Source organism: Syngnathoides biaculeatus, chromosome 2 (genome assembly GCF_019802595.1).
Source record: "Syngnathoides biaculeatus isolate LvHL_M chromosome 2, ASM1980259v1, whole genome shotgun sequence".
Taxonomy (NCBI): domain Eukaryota; kingdom Metazoa; phylum Chordata; class Actinopteri; order Syngnathiformes; family Syngnathidae; genus Syngnathoides; species Syngnathoides biaculeatus.
Window position 1 is genome coordinate 19,561,132 of NC_084641.1, and position 14,189 is coordinate 19,575,320.

Here is a 14,189-nt window from a genome sequence, read left to right on the forward strand (position 1 = left end):
AAGAGACAGATTATTGCAGTATTGACCTGAGCACTATTCGATGCCCTCCAGCATGTTGATGTTATGGTACCAATCGAAGACACTCCTGAACTACGTGTGCGTGTTTGTGTTTGTGTGACTTTCAGGTGAGACAGTTTGATCTGTTCGCCCCTCGTGGCATCCCACTCTGTTATTTTCTTTCCCCTGCATTTAGCAAGTATTCACTTTCCTCTGGCTTACAAATGAGATTTATTGAAATGGCTCACAACAGAGAACATGTTTGTCTTTTTTTCTCGGGATGATGATAGACTGACTTGGATCAGGAGATCATACCTCCATGGATCCATCCTCCAGTGTAATAGGAAAAGCATGCCAAGGATGTTATTTGTGTCAGTCAGGAAAATACGCAAGTGTTGGGAGAGAAAAAACAAACTTCAGATTTGTTCCAGTGCTTGTCAGAGATCACGAGAGAGATCTTTTTTATTTTTTTTGGGGGGGGGGGTGGCGAGACTGGTGGAGGGCGAGAAAAGTCAATGGAGTGACAATAATGTCGTAGGCACAACTGGTGGATGTCATATTTTAAACATAAAGCAGCACTTGTTTGCTTGCCATGCAGCATAGGGTGGGGGTTGGCTATTAGTTTTGCAGTGTGATGCATTCACATGCCTTCACACATCTGCCTTTTAATGATACGTCAGACGATGATGGGGGTCATTAACGAAATACTGCATGCAAAGTGGGCTTGAATGCGCACATATTGTGTACAAGTGCACATTAATTTGCTATAAACTACAAAATACTGTAGTTTTAAGGCAAAGTTAATGAACAAAGCAAAGTTCTAAGGCCACTGTTGTACTGGTGATCCATAGTTCCATCATGACCTCTTAATTCTGATATAAGATGAGAAAGTAAAAACAAAACCTTGCCAATTTCAAACTGTTTGGGGGGGGGGGAATATGAAAAAAAGCAAAATATTTTGTGTATTCACTTCTCCCTGTTTGAGACAGATGAGGTTAAGTATCAAATTAGGATTCAAGATGCGTAAAATGATTCCGTTGACTTCATCGTGACTCAACCCACCAAAAAAGCTTTCGTGTACCTGGAGGGGAACTCCTCATAGTGAGTCCAACAGTGGATTAGTGGTTTGCTTTCCAGCACCCAGACATGGTATCTCTCTCTTTCTCTCACTTCAGTTTTGATAAAGTTAGGATTTTTTTCATTTGTTTTTTTTTTTTTTTTTTTTTAGATAAATTTGTTTTGTTTTACGACTATTCATTTAACATTTATAGTATCATTAATAATTGGATGTGGATGTCTGGTGGGATCCATTTTGGTCATCTCCGCCCATGTGTTTCTAATTTTTAATATGACAGTATTCTTTGTTGAACTGAGACTCTCTTTTGGAAGTTACGATGGGAGATGCCTCAGGGATCTTGACTCAGGAACATGTCCCATTTATGTTCAAGAAAACCAATAGAATCCCTGGAACTTAGCTTTGAAATAACAGAGTTTGACTTGGTGATGATCTCAGCATCACTGTCATCATCACTGCCTTTGGTCCTCAGTGGAAACACATTTCTGGTTCCACAATGTCGACTTGTTCAAACGTGTGGTTTGCAGTAATGCATAAATGGCGACATTTCATTGTGGCCTCAACACAGGAAACCAGACCAGATGAAATGACGGCAATTACTGAAGCCAATTGCGGTTTCTGGGGGGGAGGTTAAACCTTTTGGGCTGTTCCGTTATGGAGACTGTGCAAGGATGGATGGATGGATTAGGGAAAAGTTACAAGGAGCAGCTTGGAACCCAAGTGATGGATCTGGCACTGGAGCAGAGATAGTCATTTCCTAGCAAGACAAATAAATGTACAAATATAACTCAGCCTGACATGCCAGCAAGTCCCCTCATTAGTGCAGCTCTTGAGAGAGTAACAGCTAATGTACCAGAATCTTGGTACAAAAAAAAAAAAAAAAGGTCTAACTAGGAGAAACTGATATTTTTTAGCCATAGAAAATGTGCCAACATTCAACAGAAATGAAGCTATTTGTAAGGATGTCAAAATAATCAAATTATTATAACAGCATCTGCCTGTCTTGACTGACTAACCGGTTTATTGATGTTGTTTTGAAAGCTAACGCATCGACTTTACTTAGGCACAAAGATTTCATGCCTTACTGTCATCATTAAGGGAATAACGCACTAATCCAAGGCATGAAATTACAATCTCTTTTTTCATTTCCCTGTCTGACAACCGCCGACTTTGTGAAGGGATTTCCATGTTGATGTTCTTTATCTCCCTCAAGACAATTGCTGTATGAATTGAGGAGCTCAAAACACATTTTGGCTGCCTTATTAAGAAGCTTAGCACGTACAAAGAAAGTCAACATCCTACCGTAGACGAGTCGCAGCAGGTTCCTAGGTGACACCAGTTTTACATCTCTGGTACCAACCGATTTCACTTCTGACACTTTTAACTTGCTTATCATTTCACATAACCGATTGTTTTGCTCTCCCGGTGCTATTTTTCGTCTCTTCGCCAACAAAATTGCAACCGCCTCTGACTTGAGTCATTTGGGGAGAAAATCAACATCATTTTCAGGCATTTCTTTATTTAATGAGAGATCATTGGCACGCTTGATTGTTCATCATGAAGGGGAAGTTAGTGGAGCCCAGTGGCATGTCGCAACGTTTGTCTGCCACAACGCATTTTCGAAGCCATAAACTGTTTGGGATCATATTTATGTAATGACTCAAGCATTCAAACAGCCGCTTTGGCTGATTGACAATCCGCAACAACAACAAAAAAATCATTTATTGGAAAACAAAATGCAAGGCAAACTATTTTGTAATTCATTTGAAATTCATTTTTTGATTTGTTATTTTCTTGTGTTGGTTGGCATAATTGTTTGATAGTTCTGAGGTTTGGAGTTTGAGTCTGACCCTCGCATTGTGGAGCTTGCATGTTCTTTGCGTAGGTTTTCTGGAGGTCGTCTGGCTTTTTTCTACATTCCAAAACAAGTACGTTAGGTTAATCGACAACTCCAAATTTTCTATTTTGCTTTGGTTGTGTGTGTGAATTTGTTGTGAACATGTAATATATGCCCTGTGATAGTCTGGCACCTGATCTTCCTTTCACTCATAATCAGCCCAGATATAGCAGTGTTTCCCACAGGACCAGGAATCTATTTGCGGTGGTAGGCACCTGCCGGCTGGCCCAGTTAGTGGGGTCGGTGGGATCTCTTTTTCCGGACCAAAAATAGGACTTTGATTTTGATTTTAACGGAATACTGTAATTTTATTTTAATGATGCTAACAATAAAATACATTTAAGAGCAATAAATTAACGTTGAGTTTAAACAAACCACTAAAAGTAACTTTTCTTTCGGCTTGTCCCGTTAGGGGTCGCCACAGCGTGACATCTCGGATGAAAGCTCATATTTGTTTGGTGCAGTTTTTACGCCGGATGCCCTTCCTGACACAACCCCTCTCGGGGAGAGTTTAAACAAACTGCTGACTTTTAATAAAGTTTAAAAAAATGCATATGCTAATTTTAACAACTACAAATACATTAATGTAAAGTGTAATGTCAAACACCTACAAAATAAAGAATATTACAATAAAAATATAACGTTGTATGTATAATGAAAAGCATAGGTAACAAACCAAAAGAAGCACCAAGTATTACATTTACTTGAAGAGTTCACACTCTTGACTGGAGCATTACATTTTTCATAGGTTCCAAAAAAAGGTTGCAAAGCCTGATATAAATTTACATCCATAGAATTGTGTCCATGAACCGACATGAATTTTGAAGCAGGGAGTCATGCGTTCTCCTTATAAGTGATTGTGAAGGCCTGTTTTCGCTACAGGGTTACTTAACAAGATAACTGTCAAACCTCCACCCATAAAAACAAGTTTGAAACATTGTTCTGCTCATTAAAATGATGCACTTACATTACTCATTCTTGAAAAGTCATTGTGAGAGATGCTTGGTCCTGGTGGTGCTCTGTGGTGATATGCTGGCCGTTCTCAGTACCGGTAGTGTCTTCTATAAACGTCTGATCTAAAGTCAACAAAGCCCTCCTTTCTGGGCCTTTCTCAGCTGTAGGTTTGTGCATTCTGCACAACTCTCAAAATATTTGTGCAATGTAGCACTACAATCACATTCCAAATGAACCCCTCCCATAAAAACATTGATATGTTATGGTAGTTATGGTACGTATAATTTATTCACCCATTAATTTACCATACCACTTATTCTCACTCGGGTCGTGGGCGTGCTAGACACTATTGCAGCTATGGTCGGCCGAGGGGAGAGGTGTATCCTCAGTTTGTCGCCGACCAATTGCACTGGTACAATGCAGCTGCTATATTGGCTGTGCTGTGTCACATACAACCATGAGTTAAGGAGTAAGTGTGTGTTGTTTGCTGATGCAGTTATAAGAAAAGGAAATTAGGACAGTCTCACCTGTTGGTTCTGAACTATCAGACTGTACAAAATGTTAGTGTGTGTCCTAAGGACAAGGCTTTTTTCGTGATTCCATTTTCAGTATACATCGGTGTGAATTCAACATCAGTTGAGCAAACTAAAGAGCAGAACCCCTGCGTTCTGCACTCCCACCCCTCCCAAAAAAAGAGACAAGAACCCGCTCACGTCTTACTCATGCTTGTAGCCCGCCATGGTCTTTGTTTGATTTTGTACATACTCGGTGTACAAAGTAGATTCCATTGAAGCTAAAATCAGCCAGCTGCTAAGCCATCTTTTCACACCATTCTTGCGGCCGTTTACCCCCTGGGAGTTTTTATTTGACTCCCCCGACACTCTTTAATGGCTTCTGTACGACATTGACTCACATCTATCTTTGCTTACCCCCTTTTCATGTTGCACACAGGAACTGAATAAACAGTATAACTATGTGCCCCCTACAAGGTGATTCATGCATATGGCTTGAACCAAGTCTTTGTTCTGATTCATAGCATAACTGCGTCTTTATCGCACTCGATGTCGACCTCGCCGACTTCAGCATTTGAGTATTGGATTTGAAAAGAATGAAAACAACGGCGCTCTAAGCTTTTGCACTATCTGCTTAAAGTGCCGCTCTTTTTTTTTTTTTTTTTTTAAAGCAGTCAGATTTACAGAGACAGAAATTACCATACAAATGCAAATCGTAGTGATTCATTAGTTGTATTCATTTCTTGACCTGGAATAAGAAAAGCGTTGTGGGATGACTATTATTACAGCTAAAATACTCTTCATAAATTATTCGCCAAAGGTTCCAAAAATACAATCAGAAGCATGAGGCTACACACATACGGGACCAAGAATTGAGCCAAATGTATGTATTTCTTTTGATAAAAGTCACCAAAGGCCCCATTCTCAAATGTCTTTGAAAGATTATCCTGAACGATTAACCTGTGGTGTGAGGTGTGTTATAAGTACCGTATTTTCCGCACTATAAGGCGCACCGCATTATAAGGCGCATACAATAGACACAACAATAAAGGCTGGGGTTACATTATGGATCCATTAGATGGAGCTGCACTAAGGGGTCAATACTGATCCATGTACAGTATAAGGCGCACCGGATTATAAGGCGCACTTGTCAGCTTTTGAGAAAATTAAAGGCTTTTAGGTGCGCCTTATAGTGTAGAAAATACGGTAAGTTTTGCAACTTGATCTGCTCAAAATCAATCTGTACCTAACAATCATAAATGTCCTAACCCTGTTCAATATCTCCTCTTCCAAATCCTTAAGTAATGTTCAGTCCAAGTTCGACTGAGCTGCTGGTTTGGTAAACCAGGGGTTGTGGGTTCATATCCCACTGGGGCCTCCACTCCCTGAGAAGGGTTGTGTCAGGAAGGGCATCCGGCGTAAAAATTGTGCCAAAACGTATATATATGCGTCCATCTGAGATGATACGCTGTGGCGACCCCGAAAGGGACAAGCCGAGAGAAACACACACACACACACACACATAATAATCATCACCATCATCATCATAGTTTAGTAATTTATAATCAATAGTCAATTAGAAAGCCACCTGTAACTCACACTGTTGGCAAACACAAATACAGGAGCAACTCGTTGTGTTCATTGTTTGTGTAATGTGTCTCACAATTAAACTGATAAGAATAGAAGAGAGAAGCTAACAGCATAGCTTTTGTTTTTATTTCTCCTGGTGCCCTTTGCCTCCATCCAGCCTTCCATCCATTTTCAGAGCCACTTATCCTCATAAGGGTCACGGGAGTGCTGGAGGCAATCCCACCTGTCATCGGGCAGGAGACGGGGTGCACCCTGAACTGGTTGCCAGCCAATCGCAGGGCACATCGAGACAGACAACAGTTGAACTCACAATCACACCTAGGGGCAATTAAGAGTCTCCAATGAATGCATGTTTTTGGGATGTCGGAGGAAACCGGAGTGCTCGGAGAAAACCCAGGCAGACACGGGGAGAACATGCAAATTCCACACGGGCGGGGCCGGGATTTGAACCGCGGTCCTCTGAATTGTGAGGCCAATCCTCTATAGCTGCTCAACCATGTCGCCAATAATATTGATAAAATAAAATAAAAATGTTTGAAACAGTATCAGGGTCCAACTGTCTGTATCATGGAATATTTACTTTTTACTTTTATTTTAAGTCACGTTGTAACATTTTTAAGTCATGCAAGAATGACAAGCTAACCACTGTCAGTAATATGTATTAAATGAACCTGAAAAATGTATAATGGTAAGTCAATAGGTGAGTCTGAGAAGGACCTGAGGACAAGCCATGTACTTTATATTGAAATTTTGTATTACCATTGTTACCAGAAGATTAAGAATGAGGTCTATAAATGCCTTGATGAGTTTGAGAGGAAATCCCACATCTTGGAATCAAACCCGCATAAATGCATCCTCATCATTGCATCAAGTGCTTGTTAATTTTCTGATTATTTCCAACATTCATCACCCTTGATTTGTGGCGGCTTTGCTGCTGGAAATGCAAATTCAGAGTTTGGTGAACGATGCGGGGCAACCCAACCAACCCCTGTTTCGCTCCCGCACACCTCCTCCAGGTTCAGTGTAATTGTTGCATTGCTACGCCTAATTGTACTTGATTTTGAGATTTACCGCTGTTGTCTCTCCACTTGTTTCTCTCGCACTGCTGCTTCTGATTGAGTATGCTGATAAATGCGGCTTGATGCGGCTGCGAACGTGCACACGTGCATGTGATGCACAAATATTTAGGCATGAATTTGAGCTTGTCTGGGATTCAGTCCTATGTTTTTACAGTAAAGTATCCACACCAGTGCCAAATATTCATTTTAGGGTTGCCAGGTGTCCTGTTACTTAATTCAACCTTTTACCCGATATAATTTTCAGTTAAACAGATGAACTATTTTAAAAAATAATTCTTAAAAAGTTTGAAAAATGATTTGAAAACATTTTGCTCCTAAATAAAAAAATATTAACCCTTTGTTTTGTAAAGTTAATGTTCTGATTTTATTTTTCGTTTTCAGCTTTCAGCTTTTCAACTTCCCGTCTTGATGTATGAGGAATGTGGCTCTAGAACCGCTCCATGTTTAGTGCCTTGAGACATCTTACAGTTGGTTATGATTTGTTGTGATACAAATAAAATTGAATAACAGATGAATGAATTACACCACCATCAATGTATTATTATTACTATTAGTAGTAACATTGTGTATATTGCGATAATATCGCATCCCAGCAGCAAACGGAACAGATGGATGGCGCTGCTGGGTGAGTCAGGTCAGGCTCATTTCCGCTACTGTAACTTGTTTCTTGCGGTGTCCGAGCAGTTCCTTTAGAATTTGCACTGTAACCGTTTCCTCCCTTTGTCTTCATCTGCTCGCTCTGACACTGAATTGCTCATTGCTTTAATTCCGGAAGATCCTTCACCCTGTGTATGTCAGAATCATTGTTATTTGCCTAATATGTAAAAAGTACACAAGGATTTTTTTCTCCAGTAGTTACAGCTGCTATAAGAGTCAATTGACAGAGCATACTTTTGAGACACAGAGACCTTCAAAAAATAAAAATAGATAAATTGCAAAGGGTACTGAGACTTCAGAAATTGTACACAGTTTAAAATGACTGGTAGTGAGATAATCTGGGACATTCAGTATGCAAATGTTGCAGATACTACTCAGTCAATTGTGCAAATGGTGCAGATGCTGTTCAGGCGCATTAGTGGCCAGTATTTGTCAACAGCAGATACGCAAATAGTGCAGTGTGGCGGGAGAGAGTGCTACAGAGAGTGCCCAAGTAATGTATAATTGGCCTGACAGAAATGTGACCAATAAAAACTCAAGACAAAAGATTGGCAGCATGTTGCGTGGAATGGAATTGTAAATTAACTACTCAAGAATGATATAGGATGTGAGAGTGTCGGTATATTCATCCAGGTTGTCATCTGAATTTTTAAAGACACTCCTGTCTACAGAGTTTAGACAGCTTTGAAGTTCTGTCTTTGCTTCGTTGGTCTACATTCTCAGTGTTTTCACAGTATGCATTTAAGTTCATGCATTTATGTTGGCATTAAGTGAAATTAAACAGTGATCAGAAGAGCCCAGGGCTCCACGAGTTATAGCACAGTATGCGTATTTAGGGCAGTATAGGAGTGGGCTTTTCTTCTCAGGTAGGACAGTTGATGCGCTGCTTGTATTGAGGCAGTTCGTGGTTGAGTTCTTTATTAAAGTCCCCGACAATAATGAAGAGAGAGAGTGGGTGGATTTTTTTTTTTTTTTTCAATTGCATGTACTTGCTCCTTGAGCGTTAGCAGTGCGGCATTTATGTTAGCTTGGGGCGGAAACACTGGTGATTATGAAAGATACAAATTCATGCGGTGAGTAGAATGGCTTACAGTTCAAAGACCAGAACTCTAAACACCGGCTGGAATGTCTGCTGAGCTTTGTGATGTCCGTACCCAATTTTTCATTGATATAGAAGCATATTCCACTGTCTTTTGTTTTCCCCAATAATTCCACAATGCGTTCTGGCCGGTGATTGTGGAAGCCCAGAAGCATAACAGCATCATAGGGGACAGCCTTACAAAGCCAAATCTCCGTAAAGCATTAGAACATCCAAAGTCTTTGCTGGTCTTTATCAAAAGATGAAAATTGTCCATTTTGTTGGGTAGGGAGTTTATATTTGCAAGGCGGATCAACAGAACCACCAATCTGTATCCTCTCTTGCGGCTCTTCGCTTAGAAGTCTTCCCTCTGTGGTGTTGCCTCTGTCTCCATGCTCCATAGACCACAGAAGCCCCTCTGGTTCTTCTTGGTTCTGGTGGTTCTTCCCCTCGGGAAAGAAACTGAGGAGATTTGCCAAGGTTGGTGAAAGAAAGTCTGGGGTAGATTCCCTGATATTTAGCAAGTCCTCTCTTGTGTAATTGAGTCGCGTAATGTCCCCAAAGATGAATGAAAAACACAAAAACATCGACAATACTAGAGAGTACGTAACCGATGCATCCACACGGGTAGGTGCCATCTTATAGTCTTATATGCTAATTACCATTCTCTTTCCCATGTTTTTTTTCTCTAGAAAGACTCCTGGACTGTCAAGTTAGCCTTCAACACGCAAAACAACCAAGACAAGCTCTCCATCGGTTTTCCTTTCTTGACCGATTGAGTCCTCATCCTTTCCTAAAAGCCATGGTAAACATGATGACTTTGCACAGGACTTCATTGCCTGAGGCCAAAATGCGATTATTAGTTCCTCTGCTCACCTTCTGGCTCCTAGCGCTCCCGACTCAGTCTAGCGGGCAGACATTTGCTAGCTTTCACCCGGAGCGGCGGGAATGGTTTTTCAACCATCTCACCGTTCACCAAACCACAGGAGCCGTGTACATTGGCGCTGTAAACCGTGTGTACAAGCTCTCAGGCAACCTGACCCTGCTGGTGTCGCATGATACGGGCCCAGAAGATGACAACAAGGCCTGTTACCCACCTCTGATTGTGCAGCCCTGCTCAGAACCTCTGGTTTCGACCAACAACGTCAACAAGCTTCTTCTCATTGACTACTCACAGAACCGGCTGCTGGCATGTGGCAGCCTTTACCAGGGCGTCTGCAAACTCCTTCGACTGGATGACCTTTTTATTTTAGTGGAGCCCTCTCATAAGAAAGAGCACTACCTCTCCAGTGTCAACCAAACTGGGACCATGTACGGGGTTATTGTACCCTCACAAGGCCAGGATGGCACCTTGTTTATCGGTACTGCAGTTGATGGTAAACAGGACTACTTCCCTACCATATCCAGCCGAAAGCTTCCCCGTGACCCAGAATCTTCTGCAATGCTTGACTATGAATTGCACACTGACTTTGTCTCCTCATTAATAAAGATACCATCAGACACACTCGCACTCGTGTCCCACTTCGACATCTACTACATTTATGGCTTTGCTAGTGGCAGCTTTGTGTACTTTTTGACTGTTCAGCCCGAGACACCAGAGAATGGCATGTCATCAAGCGGCTCCGCCGCTGACCTTTTTTATACTTCACGCATTGTTCGCCTCTGCAAGGATGATCGCAAGTTCCATTCATATGTCTCCCTCCCCATCGGCTGCGTGAAGAACGGTGTGGAGTACCGGCTCCTGCAAGCCGCCTACCTCGGCAAGCCGGGTAGCATTCTCGCTGCCTCGCTTCACATCGGCGTTCAGGACGACGTGCTCTTCGCCGTATTCTCCAAAGGCCAGAAGCAGTTTCACCGTCCGCCTGATGATGCCGCGCTCTGCGCCTTCACTATCCGCGACATCAATGCACGCATCAAAGAGCGCCTGCAGTCCTGCTACCAGGGCGAGGGGCACCTGGAGCTCAACTGGCTTCTTGGGAAGGATGTGCAGTGCACCAAAGCGGTGAGTTAAACTTGTTAGATACGCAATATCATCCTTTTACAAACACAACGTTCTGTTATTTATAGACTCAAATGAAAATAGAAAAAGTAATTATGTTCTCACTGCAACTCAATTAAATGAAAGCAACGAATGGCCCTTATTTTGACTGTGATTTAAGTCTTACTGTATATACAAAATAAACAATGTTTGGCTGTTTAGATGTGCACTTTTACCCAGTCCATGGAAAATCCTGCAATATGCATGTTAATGTCATAAACAGACATATTGTATAATAAGTGATGAGATTCTCTTTGGGTCTCAAACCAACAATTGTTTCTTCCTTGCTCAGGAAGCAGTAGTGACTGCTTCAAATGCAGGAGTAGACACCATTCTTTGTAAAAATTCCCCATGAGACTTTAATCGCTAATAGAAATCTAGGAATATTTTAATGATTTGTGTGTGATCTGTCAATAGTACAACCCTGTGATCTGTCTTGTAGGTCCACATGTATCATTAAGGTCTTATGATGATGAAGAACACTGATCATTTCAACTGTGTTGCTAATCCCTACCCCCTTGGCAAGCGTTTGACCACTTGAAAATCATTGATTTACTAATTAGTTAGCATGAGGGGAGTCTTTTGGGTTTCATTGTCTCGGAGATGCGAGAGGAGAGAGAGAGAGAGAGAGAGAGAGAGAGAGAAACAGCACCGAAAGTAGTGACAGATTATTATTATTTTTTTTTTTACCCATTTCCAGCAGAATCCCAAATCATCCCAGCATGTGTTGAAGGGTGCCAGGCGTCACCTGCCATGCTGTACCGCCCACTACATTCTGCCAGCTGTAGCATCACGGGCCACTGCTGTAACATGCCACAGCCCAGGAAGCACAATATTCATGATGAGATGTTTAATAATACCTTTCTTAAAACCGTGTTCTTAGCCCTAAATCCATCTCATATTATGGATTATGCAGATGGGTGTCAATGGATGACAATATCTCAAATCTTATACAAATTAAATTTAAGAACATGATGTCAGCTGCGCGAATAATGTCCGCATGCAATTAAATCTCCAAATTGAACAAAGCTGCACTATTGAAGTCTGTCATGGAGATGATCTGATGTGACATAATAGATATCAACTTATAAAAACAGTTATACCAACAATGCGTTGAGAGCTGTGGTCTTAATATAAATGTCTTGGAAGGTCAGTTTATTGAATATTAAGCCATAAGATGTTTTCACTAGTTGCTTGGCTACATACAGTACTTTTTATCAGTATATGGAGGTGAAAAGTTATATACTCGGTATGTGAAAATAGATTATTTATTAAGATGAGCTCAAGAGAGGCATGGTGGGCAATTGGTTAGAGCATCTTCCTCGCAGTTCTGAGTATCGAGTTTCAAATCCTGGCCCCGCCTCTATGGAGTTCGCATGTTCTCCACATGACTGCATGTTTTTTTTTTTCCAGGCGGTCCGGTTTCCACCCACGTCCCAAAAACATACACTAATTGGAGATTCAAAATTGCCCTTAGGTGTGATTATGAGTGTTAATGCTCATTTGTTTCTATGTGCCCTGCGATTGAATGGGAACCATTTCAGGTATACCCCGGCTCCTGCACGTAAATAGCTGGGATAAACTCTAGCACTCCCGTGACCTTTGAGAAGATAAGCGGCTCAGATAATAAATGGATGAACGGAGGGAGATCCGAGGTTGTCTCTGGACAGCAACAATCTGGATAATAGTCTTCATTTGAAATAAACTGTGTCAGACATGTCAGAAGAATACCAGCGTTCACATTAGACACAATTGGGCATGCATGTGTTTTATTCCACTCAAACAAAAGATGATTGCACTTTCATTGCCATTTAAAGTTCGCCAGTCAAGAATACCAGGCATCCAAATACAATGAACACTCCCCAATTTTCACATGCAGTAAAAGCATCTTTCCTCTGCTGCATTGCTAACAGTGGGCAGGCAGCATGTTCCATAAGTATCCCCCCAGCTCTCATTCCCTTCTTGCAAATCTTTCAGCTTCGCAGAGCTGAGGCTGAACTGAGGGATTCATACACAGCGACCAATCAAAGATTTATCGCCTGGCCGTCAAGCTCTGTGCCATCTGGAGACACTAGATCTCCATAGTCTTGTCCTGCAGAGGAAAGACTGCTCTGTGGAATTCTGTCTTATCAGAACAGCTTGACGCCTATCGACTATCGTACAGCAGGGCTACCAATTAAGCACAAGTCAGAGCAAAGGGATGCGCAGATTGATAACGATGCTGGGAGAGGAGTTTCCAAACGCTGATATCCTGTCACATCTCACACACACTTAATTCCAATTCCCTTCCAAATGAAAGACTTTTTAATGAGATTACGTGAATGTGAAGGAGGACGGGGATAGCAACCATGTTCTCTACTTGGATTAAATGTTATATCACTCTTTGATGAAGAGTTGCGTGCTATTTTTAGGCCTCACAGCTCCAGTAAAGATAAAGGTTATAGTTTTTTTTGCGATGCCGCTTAAGTGAGATATGTGACAAAGTGGGGGAGGATCGAGGCTAAACCACCGAGGGTCGATCGGGATTTTCGGTGTCAAGTACCCTAAAGGATGCATCATTGAAACAATCCCCATGTAATCACAACCAAATATTTCTTGAGCCCTGCAAAACATAAAAGGGAGTCTGTTTTAACTTGATGCTCTTGGTTATATATGTGTTTCCCAAACAGCTGCAAGTCTTTTCAACATATTCGTTTGCTGTGAGCCCAATGTAAATGAAGTTTAAATATTTACACTGAAATATTCACATCTTATAATGAAAAACCCTGATGTGGAATGTCCCCACAGTGCTAGTTGCTGTGAAAAAGAAAAACAAGGAAATTAATGGAAATAAAGTGGAGGGTGTGGTCGTTAATGGTGAGGCAATTATTCCCCTCCAGCTGTACAGCTTTTACTCCTACAATCCCCTCTCGTTTCCCATAGCAAAGTTTGCTGACATACAGTATGGAGGGATGAAGAAGAGACAGAATGAGCATTTAAGACTTTGCCGAGAGACGTAAACGTACCCAGAGAGAGTTTAGCAACACATTGTGTCTTGCCATCTAAGAGCAAAGGTTAGAAGGCTGAAGTGAAGTGTATTCATATGACCCACTCCACAAATTCCACAGGGACATTGGCTATTATTCAAAATGGATACAGTTCTTTCTTTTATAACGCAAACTAGAATGACACTCAGTAGAGGACAGCTTTATGCATGAGTGGAAAAAAGACTGATTAGCCAGCTACGTTCATTGGAAGGTAACCAGATGAAATAAGGAATGGAAGGACAGTTAGCGATTCAAATCTCAAAATTTCATTTGCATCCAAATTTAA

General features: G+C 41.4%; 1 protein-coding gene across 3 annotated transcripts in view; it reads left to right on the forward strand.

The window, feature by feature from the left end:
• plxna2 (plexin A2) overlaps positions 1–14,189 on the forward strand; it is a 339,402-nt gene that overhangs the window by 128,027 nt on the left and 197,186 nt on the right. For all 3 annotated transcript variants that reach the window (XM_061839724.1, XM_061839739.1, XM_061839732.1), the window contains one exon: positions 9,532–10,841. In XM_061839724.1, the coding sequence (XP_061695708.1) occupies positions 9,532–10,841 (1,310 nt within the window). The remainder of the gene's footprint in view (positions 1–9,531; positions 10,842–14,189) is intronic.